Source organism: Eulemur rufifrons, chromosome 10 (genome assembly GCF_041146395.1).
Source record: "Eulemur rufifrons isolate Redbay chromosome 10, OSU_ERuf_1, whole genome shotgun sequence".
Taxonomy (NCBI): domain Eukaryota; kingdom Metazoa; phylum Chordata; class Mammalia; order Primates; family Lemuridae; genus Eulemur; species Eulemur rufifrons.
In genome coordinates, this window is record NC_090992.1 from 16,230,648 (window position 1) to 16,252,486 (window position 21,839).

General features: G+C 42.6%; 1 protein-coding gene across 1 annotated transcript in view; it reads right to left on the reverse strand.

The window, feature by feature from the left end:
* Window positions 1–21,839, reverse strand: part of DOCK2 (dedicator of cytokinesis 2) — a 389,839-nt gene that overhangs the window by 246,600 nt on the left and 121,400 nt on the right. The window contains exon 26 of the mRNA XM_069484225.1: window positions 1,062–1,210. Within this exon, the coding sequence (XP_069340326.1) occupies window positions 1,062–1,210 (149 nt within the window). The remainder of the gene's footprint in view (window positions 1–1,061; window positions 1,211–21,839) is intronic.

The following is a 21,839-nucleotide window of genomic DNA, read 5'->3' on the forward strand; positions in this document are numbered from 1 at the left end:
CCCAGTAATAAGATAAGAAGCAGCAGTTAGGATGGTTAAGAATAGAAACGAACAGACAGGAGAGACAGCCCACGAGGAAATGGGTAACAAAGGCTGACTCTGGGATGTGAGCAGTAAAGGAACATTCTGCAGAGTTCTCTAATTGTCGTCAGTCCCAGATACAATTTATCCAGACAGCTCTTCTCTGAGGATTTTCTAGGGAAGAGAGAGGGGGGAAACGCTCACGCAAACACTTAGAAAAGATTTGTTGGTTGCTTGGGTCTACGTAGTCCTCAGAGACCATCCCCAGCTAACGGCAAAGTACTTCCTGCACATTGCTCCAGGACAAGGTGGAGTTGCCAAAGGAACCTGGGTCAAGTCAAGAACCCTCGCCCGCCTCTTCCAACCCATAAGAATTCTAGGCCTGTGTCTAATCACTACCGCTCCATGTGGCTTATCGTCTTCTGCAGATTCTGCCCTTTGGAAGCCCTCCCCTCACTCCCACTGAGACTTTCTCTTTGGTTCCATCCCCGCCTAATCTCGGAATGACGTCTGCAAAGTACATGTTGGTTTCACGAACAGCCATCTCCCTGCCACCATCCCACTCTGTGCCCTATCTCTTCAGTCTGCGGCTGGGCAATGTGCTCATCCAGGAAGAGTCTTAATCATTTTAACTATTGCAGAGGATGACTGGAGAAACAAACCCAAGGAAATCAGCTAAGAAAGCAGATAAGAGGGTTTTCTTGGCTATGTAGGCATAGGAAACTCCCCCGCCCACCCCTGCAGGGCAGGGCCTGAGTAAGTGGACAAGCCATCCACTGGTTCCCCAGTGTCCATACCTACACTCTGAGAAAGCCCGCCCAACAAGACCTATGGTGACAAAATGTTCCACGCTGAACTCCAGTCCCCAAGCCATCTTTCATAGCAATGGAGCTTAGTCACGGGAAAAGCAGGGCTGCCGAGCAAGCCCTTGACTTTTATCTTTAGACTTCCACTGGTATTCATCAGCATCAATATTTTAGGACTTAATCAACTCAGGCCTAGTCTGAGTCCAGGACAGCTACATCACCGAGGGGACTCACCGCATCCTGACAGCTGAGGACCTCCAGGATGCTGTTGAGCAGTTCCACACAGTACTTCTTCTCCAGGACCTGGTGCTGCATGTCATCCTTCTGTTCCAGCAGCTCCTTCAGCTCTTTGGTGATGACAGGAAGCAGAATGTCCCGGCACTCTGGAACGAAGACAGTTCAGAGGCATGTGGACTTCCTCATTTTTTAGTTTCTTTTCTTTCTTTCATATATATGTAAAATTTCCCATCACATAAATTATTCATGAATATATTCTCCTTATAAAGAATTAAAATATTAAAGATTAGGTTAAGATTTCCTCAGAACATCATTTGCAATTCTGATCCCTCCCCTAACCCTTGCTACCCAGAGGCAATCATTTTATTTAATAAAATAAAATACTGGTACTTTTATACATGTGTGTGCATGTGTGTTATATGTGTGTATGTGTGTGTTTATATATAAATGTACCACTATAGTGTGAAACATCTATTTTCATTTTGATTTTGCTTTTCATTTGAGTAAGTCATATTATATTGTGATTATAAACCTTCAAGATCTCTTTATATGATTTTATATATGTATCAGTATAAAACATACAGTGTCTTTTGTTTTGTTTCCTTGTTACAAAACGGGACCATGCTATATGTATTACTCTGCATCTTGATGTTTTTTCACTCACCAACGTTTCTTGGAGCATTTTTTATGTTATGACATATAGAGACCAACTTAATTACTTTTATCTGTTTTGTAGTACTCTCTATTATGGATATATTTGTTTATTCAGCCATACCTGTATCAATGACATGTTTCACTGGTACAAACAATGTTCTACTTGTATCCTTGGCACATTACTTTCATTTTAAATAAATTAAAACTTTTGCAGAGAAGAGTATCTCTCCTGACACTGCTATCTTGGGAAATTTCTGGAAGGTTCTGAAGTCCTACACAGCTTTGTCTCTGTATTTCCCTTGAAAATAGAAAAACCTTGAGGGATCAAAGGAAAAAAAAAATCCAAAATGTGTCAAGCCATGCCTGCCCAGATGCTACTTGAACTGAGATGTGAATCATATGTACCAATATTTTACTTTAGTTCAATCCACCAAATAGATGTTGAACATCTTTGACGGAGGTACAGAGATATCATTCTTGCCCATTGGGTACATAAAATCTGACAAAGTGATTATAAAACAAAACAAAACAATGAGCAATGGTGGAAGTTTGAATAAGACAAAGGTGGGAAGAGGTAGAGGACACATCTTATTCTGTCAGCCCAACTACACTCCCTTCTTCTGGCACAGCACCCTGACTACACTGCGGGAGCCACCCTGCCATGGGCTATAATCCTGGGGAAGCCGTCGTAGGTTCCCTACCTTCCTCTGGGAAAGGGCCGGCACCTGACCCCAGTTAGGATGGCGGCCTGAAATCTGAATCTTGAGGGAACATTAATAACGGTAACTGCTGACCTTACAAATATACTAATACTGGGTGCCTGCATTGCGCTAGGCACTGTTTCAAGTGCCATGCATGAATGACCTGAGTTAATCACCCCAGTGACTCTAGGAGGTGGATACCATTATTTCTCCATTTTGCCAATGAGGAAACGAAGGACCTGCCCTGTGTGCACAGCTAGTAAGTGGTGGACCCAGTGTGACCACAGGACCTGTGCTTTTAACCACTACTCGAAATGCAGTCTCTCGTGGAGCTCGGCTGTCGTCACAGAAGTGCCCTGAGAGGCTGTCCGTGGGTGCCTCATGCTTCCCTCTCCCTCCAGATTCTGAGTCTCTCCTCTCCTGTGACTGGTCCCCCAGCTTTTCCTCTGATTCTGTAAGCTATTCCCGGTCTTCCAAATACATATGTTTCTATTTAAATTTACCAGAGTAGAGTTCTCTTGCTTGCAGCCAAAGAATCCCAACTGGCATAAAATGCCACGAGGGCTTCAGCGGGAGACATGAGCTCTGGTTGAAAGGCTCATAGAAGACTTTACAGGCTCTAACAGAGTCCTGTTCCTTCTCGCAGAGCCCCAAGCTCAGCTTTTTATTATATTCTAATTAGTATAATTAATGTCCATTCATCCCACCAAAGTGTAAGCTCCATGAGAACTAGACTAAAATTCCAGTGCCTAATACAGTGCCTGGGTCATAGCAGTGAATCCGCAAGCCTTGGCTGAATGAACGGAAGAGGTGGCATTTGAGATGGTCCCAGACAGGTGGATAATATCGCCATAGGAAGAGTGGGGATTTAGAGAACAGTGGATGATTCAGAGTACACAGATCTATGGTAAGTGGAATATTTTCTTGGAAGTAGAATAATGAGAGATAACACTTAAAATAAGAGTTCCGAAATGCAATAGGAGGTGTCAGTACTATGGAAACAGAAAATCAGAGACAACAAAAACTTTCACTCAGCTTGCTTAAATTTGTAGATAAAATCATAGCTGAGGGTTCAATGATACTTTATGAGAAATCTGGACGTAAGAAACTGTTGGCCTAAGGATCTTCAAGAAGACTGGGTTAGCCATTACCCTTTGTTTAGAGAAATAAGGGAGAAGGTTGAAGAGTATTTAAATACTAATTACTGTATCATTTAAGTGAAATCTATACTTAGTCCATATCCTGTCATCATAAAGTTGAGTTTTTATCCAGATCTATTTATCAAAAGGAATAAAAAATTTTTGCAATGTTTGTTCAAAAGTTTGTTTTAAACGTTATCTTTAAGAGGACATGAACTTGTAACTTTGAAACGTTTTGTTTGCTAGAGGAAAATTATATGTGTTAGAATGCTTGTTGTAGAAAAGCTAGGTGAGTTTATTTGAAGTGGTTAAACTCTTTGTCGCTGGAAAACGAATAACCTCCCCAAATTCATGATACTTGACTTCCCAATTATGCCTTCACTGATGTCGTCACAACTAAACCCAACCAGGAGATAAGAATTGTGCATTCTCCTATTGAGTTGGATAAGGATTGTAGTCTTCCTCTTTGAAAAGTAAAATCAGTAAGAGATTATAACAAAGGAGATTTAAAACACAACAAAAAGTCTCATTTTTACACAGTTCTCTGGGCAAAATGGAGTCACCAAAAGATGTGCCTTAAGGAGATTTGTGTCGTTTTGTGTCATTGCAGTGTGTGGGGTGGCTGAAGGAGGAGATCAAGAGGCAGAGATCCATGCAGGTGCCATCGCAGTAACCCAGGGGATGACAATGAGAATAAAGTGCTGGAGACCCCCTACCCCAGAGTCCTCGCATCTGACACAACGTACTTGTCTTCTGCTGAAGCTAAAGATTTGATACACCTTTGAAGAAAGGTGGTAAGAAACAGACCAGAGTGGTCAATCATCTGAAGTTTAATGTTTAAGAAGAAGACAATATTTTAAGGCCTAAAATAGCCTTTTATGACTCAATATTAAAAATCTTTCAAAACTCTCATCTGCAAAATGAGATCCCTAGAACCTACAGGAAGGAGCTATGCAAAGGCAGGTAAACGGCCGACCCATTCGTGCAGTTAATAGCTCAGTCACCCATGTAGTCCACCCGATCTACTGAGGGCTCACCACGTGCAGCCGCTATTGCAGGGTGGAAGGGAACGACCAGGGGTTCACTATGCATCACAGCAATGGAGCCAACAGAGACAAGAAACAGACTTGAGTAGACAATAAAAAATACCTAATGCCTTTACCTCTTGGGAGTGGCAATTTATTAGGAATGGCCATAAAACAGAACAGTGGAATAACCAAGGTAAGGTTTTTCTTCAAAGTTCAGTCTATTAGTACTCTAGTTGAGATAGCTCAGATAGATCCCATTACAAAGATATGAATCCAAGGGACAAGGCCACTTGGGAGATTTTAGTGATCTTAATTGATATTAGATATTAATTTCATGAAATTAATGATCAACTTGGGAAGTCACAAAACTTTACCTACTACTTAAAATTGAGCTAAATTAGTAGATTCTCATGGAAAGGTCCTGTAGTGAGTTCTCCATCACTAGAAGTATTCAAGCAGTAGGTAGCTGCCTACAGACAGGGATGCTGAGAAGGTAAGGTATCAGATGAAGGGTTGAGGTAAATGATTGCTAAGTCCCATCCAAAATTCTAGGATTCTATAACATATAGATTCAGGGAAAGTGGCAGGAAGAAGGATACTTTTACTAGGGGGAAAGCCAGTGGACACGTTTGCATTGCTCTCAGCGCACTGAGGCTGTGGGAGCTGCAGACCAGACCCCAGTAGAAGCAATGGTTTGTCAGTCTGAAAGGCAGCAGCTTCACAGTTAGCAAAACCAGCATCACCATAAGATGGAGGCTTCTGAGAGTCGGTACGGTTTTCAGCAAGGAAGCCATTAGTATCGTGGCTAGCTTTTCAGAAAGTACTTTGTCTTCTCTCTAACCATGATTTCTCAGAAATGTCTAGCTCCTCTGTTTTTAGATGAAATAATTTTTCTCATTTGTAATAGGAGCTGTGAAATTATGTTAGTCTGCAAAGCTTCAGGAAGCAGCATTTCTAAATTGTTGCTTGATTGTCGAGCAAACACACAGAAATGGTTTAAAAGATAAATATTGTGATCCCTCAATCAATCTTCATGGGCAGAGGCAATGAACACCAGGGGTCTGCAGACTCAAGCTGGGCTCCTGCCCCAGGCACCTGATGTTTGGCAAAGGCTGGGAGGTCTGCCACCAAGAGACAAGTCCAAATCGTAGCTCAGGCCAGCCACAAAGGAATCTGCAGAGCTACTCAATTCTGTATTTTAATCATAAAGAGTTTTCCTTTGTCCAAGTGACTGCAGAGAGGAAAATGTAGTGTTTCTGGGCTCTGGTTTCTCCCTTCCTCAGTAAAGTTTTGTCCTGTGGCAGTCAGTGTTTCCTAGCTGAATTCATACCCTGTTGAAGTGTGATGTGCTTTTGCAATTATCTTGTGACTCAGGGACTCTACAAATAGGAAGACCCTTTTCCTCACCTGCTCCTTCCTAATATCAGCCCCATGCAAGGAACTAAACAGAAATTCTTTGCGCACTTTGCAAAACCACCTTGAAGTGCATCAGGCCAAAAATACATCTGTGACCACTGCCACAGTCCCAGCTCCTGAGGGAAACACTCCTAAGAACCACGTCTGAATTGACTATTGTCCCCTTAAGTCTGTTTCCTCTCCTCTGCTCTCTGAGTGCCGACACCCGCATCACGCAGTCAACCAGGCAAAGTTGGGTACCATCTTTCCCTCTCTACCCCCAACACCCAGCCCATCATGAAGTTATATCCATCCCATGCCCAAGCCAACTTCCTCCATGTTCTGTGCCAAGTCTCTCAACCGATCTCTCCACTCCATACACAGGAAGCCCCTGTGCTTGGGAAATTCTCCAGTAACTTCCTATTGCCCTCAGGGTGTGTTTTATGCAGTCTTTGGCTTAGCGGAAGGCCCTCTGTGAGCAAGCCCTTCCTCATTCTCCACTCTCAGCACTTGCTACTCCTCCCCTCCCTCTCCGTGCTTCAGCCATGAGTGCTCCTTCTCTTGATTTTTTTCTGAATTTTTGCACGTTATTTTCTTTGCCTGGAATGCTCTTGTCCTACCCATCTTCACCCGACTAACTTTTTCTTGCCTTCTAGCTCTTAACTTAGATATCAAATCCCCTAGGACAAAGTTCCTGACACCCCAACTCTGATTTGGCTGACTCTTCTGTGTCCCCGTAGCACCCAGAATATATTTCTATCGTACCATTTAGCACACTATGCGGTCATGGCTTACACAATAGGACAACCAGTGAGAGTCTTGCTGTCGTCCCAGAAATGAAGCTAAGGCCCAAGCTGAGGACAAAAGGTGCTAATTAACCCACATTCAAAACTAAAATTGTCTCATGAGCTGGAGTACACAGTCATTCCTCCAAGTTTTTTGAGAGGTACCAGTTTAGTAGCACCCTACACCAACCTGCATGCTTTCACCCCAGAACTGAGAGAGGGACATAAGAGGCCTTTGAATATAAGGCAACACCAATGAAGGCATGTCATTATCCCTCTCCTCCTGGAAACTCAGGTTTAGAGAGGGAGAACCAAAAGGATCACTCATAAACAACATGAGACTGGCACCCTGTACCCCTGCTAGGGAAAGCTTTGCAAACCTATTATACAATCCCAGGGACACCCTGGTTCCATCATGAGAATGGAGAGACTTTAGAACATTCTGGAGCACGGTCTACTGTGCTTTTCTGCCCTTCTCTTGCTGTTGGGGAAGAAGGTTAAACACAAGCAGCGGATTTGTGTTGGGGGCTCAGTCACATCCTCAGTGTGGGTGCCCACATTTCAAAGCCTGACTGCGGCCGCCTGCACGTGGGATTTCATTCCACCCACAGCCAGCCCCTGACTCTGTCTCCTGCACGAGTTAATCGACTCTTCAATCCTGTTCGATTTTCCACAGACTTTAAGGTGAAATTCATTCAGCTTTGGCCACGTTCCTATTGACTAAAAGTCTAATTCAGCTCAGCTCACCTCTCCTGGGGGCCAGGGAGCCTGAGGTTGTCACGGCTCACGCTGTCCTCCCCACAACTGAAACCCCAAACTCTCCTGGACAAGGCTGGGCAGTGTGAGCCCACCGCCGCCCGCTCGCCCGCTTTTCCTCCATTCGCTTTGGGAGCATTTGCAGATGTCAGAGGCCACTTGGTGGGATCAATGAGACACAAAGGAGGACCTCCGCAGACACGGTTCCAGTCTGACAGCGAGCAATTTGTTCTCACGACCTCCCCCCTCCAGCCAGCACGTCAGGAAGAAAACTAATCTGCCCACTGGGAAATCAATAACTGCCCCCCAGCTTCATATTCCAGACCAGGCTACAAGCCTTTTACAACTCCACTAGCATTTCCCCCTGGCGCGTCCTTCAGAGCGACTCATGATTCACTGTCCTCACCTCCCTGGAAACGCCTAATTACAAGATCCGGAAGCATCACTCATGCCCCCAGCCGGCCCCCATGACGCTCTAGATCTCCACTTTATGAACCCTGAGGGCCAAAATATGTCTCCCCAGCTAAACAAACACAGCCTATTTAGAGATTTTAGAACTCAGCAACGGTTACAATTCTCTTCAGGTACCTTAGAAGGGAGAAAATATAATTAGGCAGTAAATTTTTAAGAAAGAAAGTACTTTCAGAATTTTATACTAGATACTCATTTAAAGCCCAAACCAAGCTCTTGTCTTTACCATGTATCCTTTATTTTTAACATAAAATGTGATTATGCATTAAACTTTCTTTTTTTTTTTTTTTCGAGACAGCATCTCACTCTGTTGCCTGGGCTAGAGAGCAGTGGCATCATCATAGCTCACCGCAACCTCAAACTCCTGGGCTCAACCGATCCTCCTGTCTCAGCCTCCTGAGTAGCTGGGCCTATAGGTGCATGCCATGATGCCCAGCTAATTTTTCTATTTTTTGTAAAAATGGGGTCTCACTCTTGCTCAGGCTGGTCTCAAACTCCTGACCTCAAGTGATCCTCCCACCTCGGCCTCCCAGAGTGCTAGGATTACAGGCGTGAGCCACCGCGCCTGGCCTGCACTAAACTTACAAGCAAGTGGCCTATAACAAGTTGGCTTATGCCATTTGGAAGCACAGTGACAGCAGGAAGGGTGGACTGACATATACTTGCTAGAATTTTTTAAAGGATATGAATATGTTTGTATCAAAAAAAATCAAACTGATTATAAATATAATTTGAAAGCTCTGATAGTCTATATGAAATGTTTCTATCCTTAAATATATGTATTTTTAAATATATATACACATACATATATACATAAATAGTCAATGAATACTTACTGGGCCAGGCACTGTTCTCATGGATATTATATTCTAGCAGGGTGTTATAAACAATGAAATAAAGAAGATAATAGTTGTCTTAGGTTAGATTCCCTAAAAGCAAACTCTGAGATGAGGTTTGGGTGAGGGTGACTTACTGGGGTGTTCCAGAAAAAAACTGAAGGGCAGTGGGGCAGTAGAGTCCTGAAGGGAAGGAGGCCAAGCAGGGTACAAAAATCAAGCAGGCCTCACAGAAGGCAGCTTTCGGGCTCAAGGCCACAGGGAGCTCTGGAGACAGTGTAGAGCCCAAGGGTGAAGGACCTGGAGTATTTAGACCCAGGGATGGACAGTCCCAGACACGCTGGGTGTTTCCAGTGCACAGGCAAAGTAGGTTCCTGTAGCTGGAGAGCAGCCCTGGGAGGCAGGTGCTGTCTGTTGGGAGTGAAAGTCCTCCCAGGCAGAGCCCTGAGAGCTGATACTGCACCAGGGAACACTGGTAACTACCAACAAGAGAATAAACCAGGTGACATGACAAAGAGAGTCTAGGACTAGGGAGACCATTTCATATAGCAGTCAAGGAAGGCGTCTCTGAGAGGGAGACTCTGGAGCTCAGGCCTGAAGAGTGAGGAGGGAGCTCTGTGCAAGGATCTCAGGGAAGAGAATTCCAGGCAGAGGGAAGGGCATGTAAAGGCCCTGGGGTAGAAATCTGCTTAACCTGGAGGAATTGTATAGAGACACAAGTGTGGGCTCGACTGCAGGAAATGCAGGGAGTGGAATGTGGACGCCAAACTTGCAGAGATGGGCTGGAGCCAGGTCTCATCAGCCCTGTGGCCATGGTAAGGAGTTTGATCACTGCATAGGGATCAACATTTTTGTTTTTGTGTTTTTAATAGAGGGTGGGCGTGGGCCTAGAGAGGAAGGTAGGAAAACACAGAGAAGGCTTTTCATAGAGAGGAGGAAAGAGTCTAATATCTACTGAGCCCTCACTGTTTATTAGACGTTCTCTCTACGAGGTACATCATTACACCTATTTTACAGATGGGGAGACTGAAGCTCAGAGATGCTTGGTAACTTGCTTACAATCACACAGCTAGTATGTGGCAGAGCTGACTTTAACCCAGGAAATGCGATTCCTGCATCTGTGCCCATACCTATAAACTATCCTGTCTCTTTACTACAATAGTATAGGGGAGAGAAGATGAAAGCTTGGTCAGTGTGCAGCAGTAGAGACAGGCAGAGTGGACGAACTTGGGTTATAGTTTGGAGACAGAGTCGACAGGTCTTGCTGATGGGTTAGATGTGCTATATGTGTGTGTACACATATGCACTTTTGAGCATTTGAGAGAGCAATAGATTCATTTTAGAGTTTATCAAATTAGGATCTAATCATGGAGACCATTTCATTGCCTCAACTAGCAAGTAATGAAAGACTCCCATCAGCATTCCTCTGATGGTGTGAAGTGGCCATAGAGATGGCCTATCATCACACCTCTGAAAGCTATTAGGACATAATCAATGTGTTCTGAAAGGTACTTGCACCTTTAGTTACCCCATTGCACTTTCCTGCAACTGCTGACTGGCCTCCTTACTGCCAGCCCGCTCATTAAAACACAATCCAGCTCTGTAGGAAGAGCTTTTAGAAAAATAAAGATGCAGATACAGCCAACTGAGTTGGGACCCAAAGTTTGATTTGTTCCCTAGTGCTTAGAATGCTTACACTTGCAATGCCACACCAGGTGAGTGCAGCTCAACCTCATAGAAGACTATATGTCACCCCCTAGTCCCTTCAACCCAGGCCCTGTCCCCTCTGGAGAATCACAGAATTCCTTGGCTTCATGAATCCCAATCTCTACTTAACCAGAAACTCCTAGATCTTTAACTCTTTATGAACTAGTCATATAGGGTTTTCTCGGCAGTGAGAGTCACCATGACCGATATATTTTAACAAGGGGCAGAAACTACTGGGAAGAAAAGGAAGTGAGAGAGCAGAATAATGACTATGAGAGATATGTAATGTATGTGGAACTCCTGCTGGGTTCCAGGCCCCACACTGAGAAATTACTTACTCCTTACTGAAACCTATTCTATAGACTGCACTATCCCATTTTACAGATGAGAAAATAGGAACTCCAAGCAGCTTGTCCAGGGTCACCCAGCTAGCGTGTCTGCAGCAGAGGCAAGGTCCTGATGCAGACCTGTCTGGCTCCAACACCCGTGCGATTCCAGCTGCACTCAACTCAGGTTCATGAGTGCAAGACAATTATTACCAGATCCTAGATTCTGCAAGCTTCAGGCAGCCACTCTTTGAATTTGATAACTCCCTAAAACTGGCCTTAAATAGAAGATCCAGATGCTGATTGGTTGGTTTGCTTTATGTTTGGTTGGTGTTTGTTGTTGTCTTATAAGGGTTACAGTCCCAGGAGAGAGAAACAAAAATCCCAGTCCTATAATCTTAGAATTAAAAAATCATGAGCATTAGTCAATCCAGTGATTTAGCCTTTAATCCAGTCACTCACTTCTTTCATTTTTTTTATTCAACTATAGTTGTTTGAGCTTCCCCATCTCATTGCAGTTGGTTGCAAACAGAAATCACGGTCTTCAAACCGTTCACCACCCTCTTCCTCAGTAGACAGTGGAAGTTTGGGGTGAGATATCCAATCGCAACCAAGTCATGTCTCCTACAGTTCCTAGCACAGCACCTGTCACACAGTAGAAGCCTAATAAATGTTAGATGAATTAATGAGCGTCTGCTGGTGTCAGACAGGGGGCCTATCTGCCCACACCTAGGGTATCTTACAGAATCAGAAGGCTATTCAGTGTCGGGTTAGTCAATATCATTATTCCGTGTTTCCTTGAGGAAACCAGGTGGTGGTCCCTGGGAGCTTGGAGTGGGGGTGTTCAAGGAGGAGAACTCTCTGGGTGTTTCTTCACCTCCTCTGCAATCCTTACTGCCCTTCTGGCCATACCTCCCATTTCAGCTTTACCTAATCACAGAGGAAGGTATGGGGAAGTGGGGAGAGCTCTGGGTTAAAGGCTGGGAGATCTAGGTCTGAATTCCAGCCTTAACACTGCCAAGCTATTATTGTGTAACCTTGGATAAGTCATTTCACTTATCTTCCACCAAAAATGGGGATTAGAATGCCTCTTTCATGTGAAGATCAAAAAAAACATGATACAAATTCAATTGCAGTTATTAAGTGTCGGGAGGCATCGGGATCTGATGCTATGCCGAAGAAGTTTTTGACTCCAAAGTAGAGCGTGTTGACCCTTCAGTTTCCTTCAGGTAACTTACATACTTTCCAAAACACCTGGTCCAGACACACTGGAATGAAATGGACTTGAAGCTATTGTCTGCATCATTCAAACAAAGTACACTTTTGTCTGAATATCAAACTCAGAGAATTGAGTTCCCAGAGGTTCGTATAAATTGAAATAATTGGATATATGCCTCAGCTTTTCATTTTCCCTTTTGTATGTGGATAGACTAAGAGAGGGCTCAAGCACGCTTTCTCTGAACGTCCTTTTACATTTCTACTTGCAACTTAAAATAATAATGCCACTTACTGGCAATCCTCAAACCACACATGAACAATCCTATATTGCCATCACAAAACCTACAAATACCAAAAAGAACAAAAGCCAACAGCAATGTTTTGGATCAATATGAGCAGCTAGCATTCCATTTCTGGGAAAAGCATGCATTAAAATCTTCTTGTTTACATTTTAAGGCTAACAGAGGGGCCCTTCATTTCAGAGAATTAAATGAGAAAATTCTCCTGGATTCAAGCATTAGCAAAATGGAATGGTTGCATAATCATTTCCAATCATCATCTAATTCTCTCTTCCCCTCACCTTCCTCACATCAGCTTCAAAGGAGAGGAGGCTTGGGCCCCTGTCATTTACAGCTCTGCACACCTAAAACCTAGTGTCTATCACAAAAGGAAAACCAAGAGGCACAATATATTTCAAACAAGCTGAAGGACTGGAAACAAACTTCAAAGAGGAAGGGAAAAAAAAAAAAAAAAACCACTGCCATTTTCCTCCCTGTAAATAAAAATGGAAATAGCAAGAATTTATCCTCTGGCCTGGTTATTTTTCCTAAGAGCACTCAGCTCTGAAGGTGGCCAGCAGAGACAGCCTTGAGGGGCAGGGGCTCTTATGTGCTTTATTTCTTCATTTGTGCAAAAGAGCTAGTGGGAGCCCTCCCTGGAAGGCCCAAAGCAAAATTTAAGAAATGAATCACATCCTTAGACCCAATATTTATATAGGAGGATCAAAGAGATTTTGTACGGACTCTGCAGCAATGGAAGAGAAACTAGGGAAAGTATGAGAAAAGAAGGAAGTAAAGAGAATAAATATCAGTCAAAGACATGCAATGAGCTCTCTGTACAAAGGGAGGACAACATACGGTCCTTGCCCTGGGAAAGGTCCAAGTGTACTAAAACGAACCAGTCAATTGATGGGAATAGTATAAAAAATACATACAATGAAACATACTGTGTTTCCACTTATGTTCAATCCCTGCCAATGAATCTCAGACTGGACTCCTATGAAATTGATATTAATATTTGATTTGGGGCATTACTTATTCATATATTTATTATTAGTTATATGTATTTGTTTATATACTGCCACAGTCCAGAAAGAATGAAAGAAGAAAGATGACATGCCAACATAAAAGATAACGCAAGAACTCCAGCTGCCCTTGTTTGGGGCAGTGAGGGAAATCATCCAAGTTCTACAGTCTGCTGATTATTAAAAGGGAAAAAAGGACCAATTTCTTGCAGCAACCACAGCTTTTTCTGGCACCAAATTCCTAAAGAAATTTTTCATATTGAGCTTTAATCTTAATGTTCCACATTAAGATTAATAGTAATTTATCATGAATATTTCCCATATTATTTCATATCATTGTACAAGAAATAATGTATACATTATGAGGACATACTGTATCTAACAAGATATACTGTTAGACTCTTTGATTCTGTAAAATTAAATAAAAAAAAAAAGAAAAAAAAAAAAGTTTCCAAAAAAAAAAAAAAAAAAAAGATTAATAGTAATTAGCTGCTTTTAACATCAAATTGTGAAATTTTAGCTCTGAAAAGAACTAGAGAAAAGCTAATGGTTTCAACTCATTTGACGGTATTACAAGCACATGTGAAACGTAAAAAATAAATAAATAAAGGGAGGAGGTTTCATGACTGCGTGTTTGTCCCTACAGGGCACTTCCATGTATCTATTCATATGAACAAGTATGTATCATATGTCTGCCAAATGTCATATATGGTACAGGGGTGCACAGGACCAGGCTGCATGTGAGAGAAGTGACCAGATTCAAGGCATATATGAAAAAGATTCAAAGGCCTTAGTGATTGATTGAAAGTGAAAAACAAGGCACAAGAAGATGTGAGGGCTAGCTCTGTCTTTCTGGCAGAAAAATCATGGAAGAGGAGAAGGTTTTCATGAATCGAATGAATACAGTTTTGGAAATGCTGAGTTTCAGTACCTGTAAGGCATCCAAATAAAAATGTCAAAGGAATAGTTGGCTAAATGTGTCTGAACATGATCTAGTACAAATGGGTAAGCATTAATTTAACATAAGAGAGATACATCCAACATGGCTGCCTCCTACAAAAAAGAATTCACAATGGGCAGTTACAATGCATTTAGCAGACAGTGGCTTCTTAATTTTATTTGGTGGTGATCATGAAGATCATGCTGAAATAAAAAGAAGGAAAAAAGAGGGAAAAGAGGAGGAGAAAAAGGAGGAAGAAATAAACAAGGAAGAAAATAAGGAGGAGGAGGAGAGGAAAGAGGAGGTGCAGGGAGACAAGGAAGACAAGGAGGAAGAGGAAGAGAAAGCAAAGGTAGGAAAGGAAAAGCAGCAACAACTGGGACGTGCATGGGGTCTGGGGGGACAGATGCACATGGGAAGTCGGAACAAGGGAGCTAAAAGAGGCTCAGAACCAGGAGGGATTTCACTTGAAATGCTTAGACTATCACGGGACGGAGGAGGACGAGGCTTAGATAGAGCCCAGAGATTGTTAAAACAGCCCGATCAGCCACCCACCCAGGTGTTCCGACCAGTAAGTTTGTCCACACTGTCACTTCACCAAGTATTGCCAGTTGGGTGGGAGGCTGGGGACAGGATTCTCCAGGAGCAACAGTCGGTGACTATTTCTAGAGCAACCCACGAAGCGTCTGACTGTTGAGGTGGGGATGGAACAGCCCTTCCTCTCCAGGACTGTCTGCCGGACTGCCCTGCGCAGCCCACTAGCCCAGCAAGGCGGAATGAGAGACTGGACCGCACAGGGGAGGAACGCGAAGAAATGTCAGCCGTGGAGGAAGCTCCACTCCTGTTCCCCTGCGGCACGTGAAGAGTTAACAGGTCGTAGAGTGCAGACGTTAGGAGTGTGGAATCTTAGTCACTATCTGTGTGATCCTGCACTCAGCACTGAACCTCTCTCTGTTTCTTTACTGGTCAAGTGGAGACAATAACAGCGCCTCCCCATGTGAGAATGAAATAAGATAATACACATAAAGCACTTAGAGCAGCACACCTGGCCCGTGGTAAACACTAGAAAAGCATAAGCTACTAATATTTAATTTTTAAAATATTTATGTCTAACTTTCTGGGTAATGGAAATTCGTTATATCTTGATATGGGTGGTGGTTACATGGATGTACCTATGTAAAAAATTCACAAACTGTATAGTTAAGTGTTTTGCATTTTGCTGTATGAAATTACACTAAAATTAAATATACATAGATTTTATTTTATACAAAACATAAATATATGTATATGAAACTATAACATATGTGCTATTATTAATATTTTCTCTATTTAACAGGTATACACAGTGAGGCTTGAGGAAGTCAAATAAATTGCCCAAGGTATTATACCAGGACTTATACTCAAGCGTTTGGACCCCAGAGCCTGTGCTCTTAAAGCCTGGGCTGGGTAGGTTCCTATGCCAGCTGGGCCTTGGTCCTCAACAGAGAGTAAGACAGCAAACAGCTGCCCAAAGATGCTGTCTCATACTCTTCTTGGAGAACCTCTTGCCATCAAAGGAGAGCTGCTCTTCCCTCATCTCCCCCATTCTTTCTTCCACCTTCTCCAACCTCTTCTCATTTCAGCCCAGTTCCACCGTCTCATTAACATTAAAACCCAGATCCCTGCCCAGCAGCAACCTGGCTGGTGATGCAGTACACACATCCCAGCAGGGAGACACCCGGCAGGCGACTGACAGTGATTAAGGACTGGAGGGACACACCCCAAGCTCCCCAAATTCCTCAGGGGCCAAAGGCGCCCTGCCACTAGCTGAAGTGTGCCCACTCTTGGCAAGCATGCAGCTCTTGCCAAGACAAAGAACATCAGCCAAAGAGGAGTGAGTGATCATAATTTATGATGTGCTGTAGGAATTAATTTTGTATGCCTCCTCCATTAGCAGTGTGTCTGAATTAACTTTAATATGCAAGTTATCATGTTAATCTTTGATACTAAAAAAGAATGTATCATCATTAACCTTTCTAGCCCTGAATTTAGCAATGCAGTCTTTTTATTAGTGGTGATAGAAGTAGCATTATTTCTTGGCATCCCGGTACTGTACCTATCTGTATGCAGGTCTACCAGTCACTTTGCAAAATCTCTGCTGATTCAGAGGCCCATTTTTCAAACATTTGACTCTAACTGCCCATAAGTCACCAGAAGTTGATTACACCTTCCCTTTTTTTTCAGTTTCCTCTAAATGAGAATAAATTTTCCACTGAAGGAGCATTTCACAAAAAAATATATAATGGCCAGTGGAAGAAGACCCACAGGAAACGGGGGCAGCTGAGCTCTGCGTGGTGTTTATCGGAAGCAGGCTCATCCCAGACGAGCAGTAACTGGTTTTCAGAGCTCCAGGACCCCTGAATAACTAAGTCAGAGCTGAGAAAGAACTTCCGCTTCAGGGAGCAGGAAAACAAATTAAGCAATATTGGAAGATTTGCTGTTAAAGATAATGAGAAAATCACCCAAATACTGCAAGCTAATACATCTTTCTTTCCAAGTAGTCACTTGATATAGGTAAATCGTAGATAAAAGAAACATGTGGAAATTTCTATACCCCATTTTGATGAATAACTTTAATATTCCTATTCCATTTATTCCATACATGCTAATTTTTAAAACATGATAATAGAGGGACAATGTTTGATAAATTGCATTTTGCCTCATCTTTGTCTTCCATTCACACCTTTTAATTGAATAGCAAGATAATCATAAGTTAGAGAATTTCTTAGAAAGGGGAAAAAAGGCAAGAATAAGGCATAAAACATCTTAAAATAGAGTCCCTGAAAAATAAAACTAGTTTCTGTTTTCAATAAATGCAACAGTATCAAGTTTATAGTTTAAAATATAAACAAAAATACCTACACATTGAAACTCAACTGGCTGCCAATCCAACTTTTTAGCTTGTGGGAAAGTTACCAGTAATGAAATTGTCGACATATGAGTTCATCTCTGGTATATGGGTAGTTTTTATGTTCTCCTTTTAGATCTAAAAATTGTTTTTCTGGCTGTTACTTAAAAAAGACATGATATGAATAAGAAGGAAACTGGGATTTAGCCATGTCTATCTTCAAAGAGCTTAGAACATTCTAAAGGTCAGAATCAAATAAAGTATTTTCTAAGCTTTAGTTAATCATTTTGTCCAATGGGAGACCCACCATGTAGTCTTCATAATTCACAAGCTGCACTATTGTTTACTTAATATTTTTCATAAAGCAGATTCATGTTCATTTGCTTACATTTATTTTAAAAGAAAACTTGCTACCTCAAATGGAAAACCAGTATCATTGGCCATAGATGGAAGGTAACAATAGCAATTAAGACAATGAAAACAAAACACGTTTATTAAATTCTAAGAGGAGTTTAAGCCTGAGGTCTGTTCTTGCTTTGTTATCAAAGGAGATTAGTAGAGAAAGATCAAAGACAAAACAGCAAAAGTATACAATCCTTGACATAATCAGAGAGGTTGAAAGGGAATTGAAAGCAAAGGAATGATCTTCACTTCTGTGATAGGGTATTCTATATGTGCACACCTGAAATTATCCCTCGTGCCAAGGAAAATCATTTTGCATACTGTGGTATAGCTTCACACTTTGAGAAACACAGTAAAAGGAAAGAAATCAAAATCGAGATTCCAGGCTTCTAATCCCAAACCAGCCACTAACTTGTGGTGTGACCTTGGGTAGGTCAAGTCCCTTCTTTGGACCACAGTTTCCTTAGCTGTAAAATGAAGAGGTTGGATTAGGCAATTTCTCCAAGGAGCCATTCAATTTTACCTGTCTGCTGTGAAACCTTTACACATGTTCAAAAATATCCACTCATGATGTAAAGCATATGGTTATTAATTGCATTTACACTATTATCTGAAAGTCTTACTAGGAAGAAAGAGTAAAGGTTTGAAAAGATCAGCTATTTTGGAGCCAAAGAGCCTTTTGAAGATGTTGTGTTGACAAAAATCAATGAAATTGACTGCAATCCACGCATAATAGAAGCTGACTGCCCAAAATATATTCCTGTGCATCCCTGGGCTTTGGAAGCCAATGGGTAAGTCACTGCTTTAAATTGGTCTTACAAACCATCATCTCATCCCTTGCCTGGGTCAAATAGCCATCTACGCCAGTTAAGTAAAAGAGGGTGCTGATTGCCAACTATTAGGTTTACCCCCCCCTTCCTAGGAGACGTGTAGATCGTGATGGGGAAAAAAAAAAACCCAAACACATCAGTAGTTAAAAATTAGCTAAGTATCTGCAAGCTCACTTACTTGCAAGATCTGGCATAGTTAAGCAAGTTTCTCCATTTATAAAATAATGAGAACAACCTACTTTATAAGGTTTCTATAAGAAATTATAAAAAGTAACTATCATCATAATTATTGTAGTATACATACATATCCTCTTTCTCACACAATCTTTTTCCTATCTTGATATTTGAAAAAGTCAATTTAAGCAACTTTTAATGTCCTACATTGGCTCCAAGTTCAAACTGATAAGCATAAAAATGGGCATAATAATTATAAATGAATAATTAAAATGGATATAATAATCCTACTAATTTTAAGCTATCATTTATGGGGCATTTATTACCACCCAGGGACTGTTCTAAGCATTATTTCATTTAATATTCACATTTAACCCCATCTTTATCCACATTTTACAGATAAAGAACCAAAGAAGTGACATGACTTTTCCAACGTCACTGATGGATACAACTCAGAGATTATGAAACAAAATGAAAAGCCTCTCAGCGCCTCTCAGAACTCAAGCCTTATGGTAAGCAGATCATCCAAGAAACCCTCTATATACATTTGGGGCCAAAGTCAAGGTCACGAAAAATTCAGAGGTTACCAAATGTAACTTAATAAAGGCTGAGTATTTCCAACTCCTGAAGCACCTTGGTGTTTCTTGCATGTTTGTTACAAATTATATGTTGGAGGTTTTAAACAACAAGAAAGACTTTAACATCATCTAGCTCTATCCTCTGGAGTCTCATAGCACTTTGCTTATATCTCTACTATGAAATACTCATTCTGCATTATAATGAAGAGTGCCTCATTTTGCAAATAAAGGCAAGCTCCTTGAGGACATCACCATATTCTTGTCATCTTTGTATTTTCTAAATGGCCACGAAATGTTTTGTTTATACCAGGGAATCAGTAAACATTTATCAAATTGGAAAACCTATGGTAAATGTTGCCTCGCTCATCAAAAAGGTGGCTCCATCTCTCGCATGCAGAATCGGGCATGTCAGAGAGGCAGTTAGAGATGCAGGTCTTGGTTGTCAGCGTCTAGATGGCACTGAGCCACCAGAGTGGACAAAATCCCCTAGGTAAGAACAGGGAGAGCAAAACTGGAATACAGTTGAGAACTGAAGCCCTGTGCAGTTGTTGAATGACCTGAATTTCTCCAAGGCAGTCAAGCAGTCCTCCTCCCTGCACCCCTCATTTCTGACCTTCGAGCAAAGAAATAAGGACCCAGAGATTTGCAGCCACGCAGCAGTGCATTCTGAGGATGTCCCCATTTCCCAGGATCCACTATGGAGGGAAAAAAAAACCTATGGAGGGCTGCCCCGTGTTCTCTCCTAGGTTGGCAAGTGAGGGAGAAGGAGTAAGTGGTCAGCATCAGGCCTGGGGAGCAAAGAGCTTCCAGGCCCTGGCCACGAGAAAGGAGTCTGGACTCCACAGTTGCCTCCTCTCCACGGACCAAGAGCAAGAAATAGCCATGTCTCCTGCTGGTCCTCCAGCCGGGGATCTCTTGATGTACGCGGCCGAAATCTCCGGATAAACTAGAAGAGGCAACAACACACCTTACGCTCAGGGAATTATTTTCTCCTTTCCCTGCTGAACCGCAGTACAAGCCATTCTGCTGTTTGCAGACAGGTCCCACCACCTGCCAAGATTTGCGACTCTCTGTAGCCCCTGAACTACCGCAAATTTTCCTGAGCGGGAACTGGGACCTGCTTGATTTCTCGGCACAGGTTTTGAACAGACAGCAGAATGCTGTGGCGAGCCTCCTGTTACCTGGATGGTAATTGATTTTAAAACCTACCACTGCAACCAGAGACGGAGCCCAGAATCCCCGTAAACCAACAAACGAGACAAAGCTTCCTGCTGCGGATGTAGGTTCTGGCAAACCCAGGACAGTGGCGGGGACAAGGCTGGTGAAAAGCCATTTTTGAGACCTGCACAGACATTTGCATGGAGAGAAATATCCACCTGCAAGTGGGGCAATATTGTCCTGAGTGCTGGCCCTTTCCAGAGGGCACAAAAGACTGCAGGAGTCCCAGGTCCCATGCCAGGAAACAGAGGCCTGGCCCTGACAAACCTCTGCACCACACACTGTGGATTCACACACCGTGGCCTGTGTGGACAAGACACTGCGCTGGATACATCTAACGCAGTGAGTCCCGCAGCATCTTTCACGTCAGGCTGGCACCACTGCCCTCAAAACCCCTGGAAAACAAAACGCTTTTCGAGCAGTTTGAATAATACTTGAAGTTGCTGCCTCTTTTTCTATGCTGTCCTGGCAACACGGACTTGCTGACTGTCAGAGATGGACAGGATCTTAGAGCTCTAACTCTTTGATCATACAGATGAGGAATGGAGCCCAGAGAGGTTAAGTGGTTTGTCCAAGGTCACACAGCTTGTTAGTAGCTTTCCTGGACTAGAGTTTAAATCTTCCAGCTTTTAGTACAGCAGATCCTTGGATAACACCATTTCCTTCAACGTTGTTTTGTTATAATGTTGATGAGAAAAAAACATCACTTGCCCCCAAGGGCCACTGTCTGTGTGGAGTGTGCATGTTCTCCCCAGTCTGCGTGGGTTTTCTCCAATACACCAGTTTCCTCCTATATCCCGAAGCTGTGCGCCCCAGCTTCATTGGCATGTCTACATGGTCCCAGGATGAGTGAGTGTGTGTGTGTGTGTGTGTGTGTGTATGTGAGTGCGCCCTATGATGGGATGGCATCCTGTCCGGGGCTGGTTCCTACCTGGGGCCCTGAGCTGCCAGGATAGGTTCTGACCACCTGCAACCCTGAACTGGAATAAATGGGAAAATAATCATCTTACTTCTTTTTATTAATCTTTCTTAAATGTATGTATAGCTCACATTTATTTCAATGTTTAATGTCACAAGTGTTTTGGGTCTTTATTTAGAAGCTTGGTGGTGTTTGGTGACCAGGAATATGTCGTAGGAACTTAACTCTTGTCTATACCAATTAGCCTTGGTCCAACTGGCTTCATTATACATTGCTTCCCTGAAAGTCAGTGTCTAAGAACCTATCGACAACGTTAAGTGAGGACTTACTATACGGTGTTTTCTCCAACAGATGATGTTACCTTCTTTCAACTAAGGCAATTGTTCCTTTCTCCTTGAATTTCTTACTTAGCACCTACTCAGTGCCAGTTACTGGGAAGACAAGGAAAACACAGTCTCTGCCGGAAGTCAGGAAGCCGGTGTTATGCGAGGAAAACAAACACAGGGGG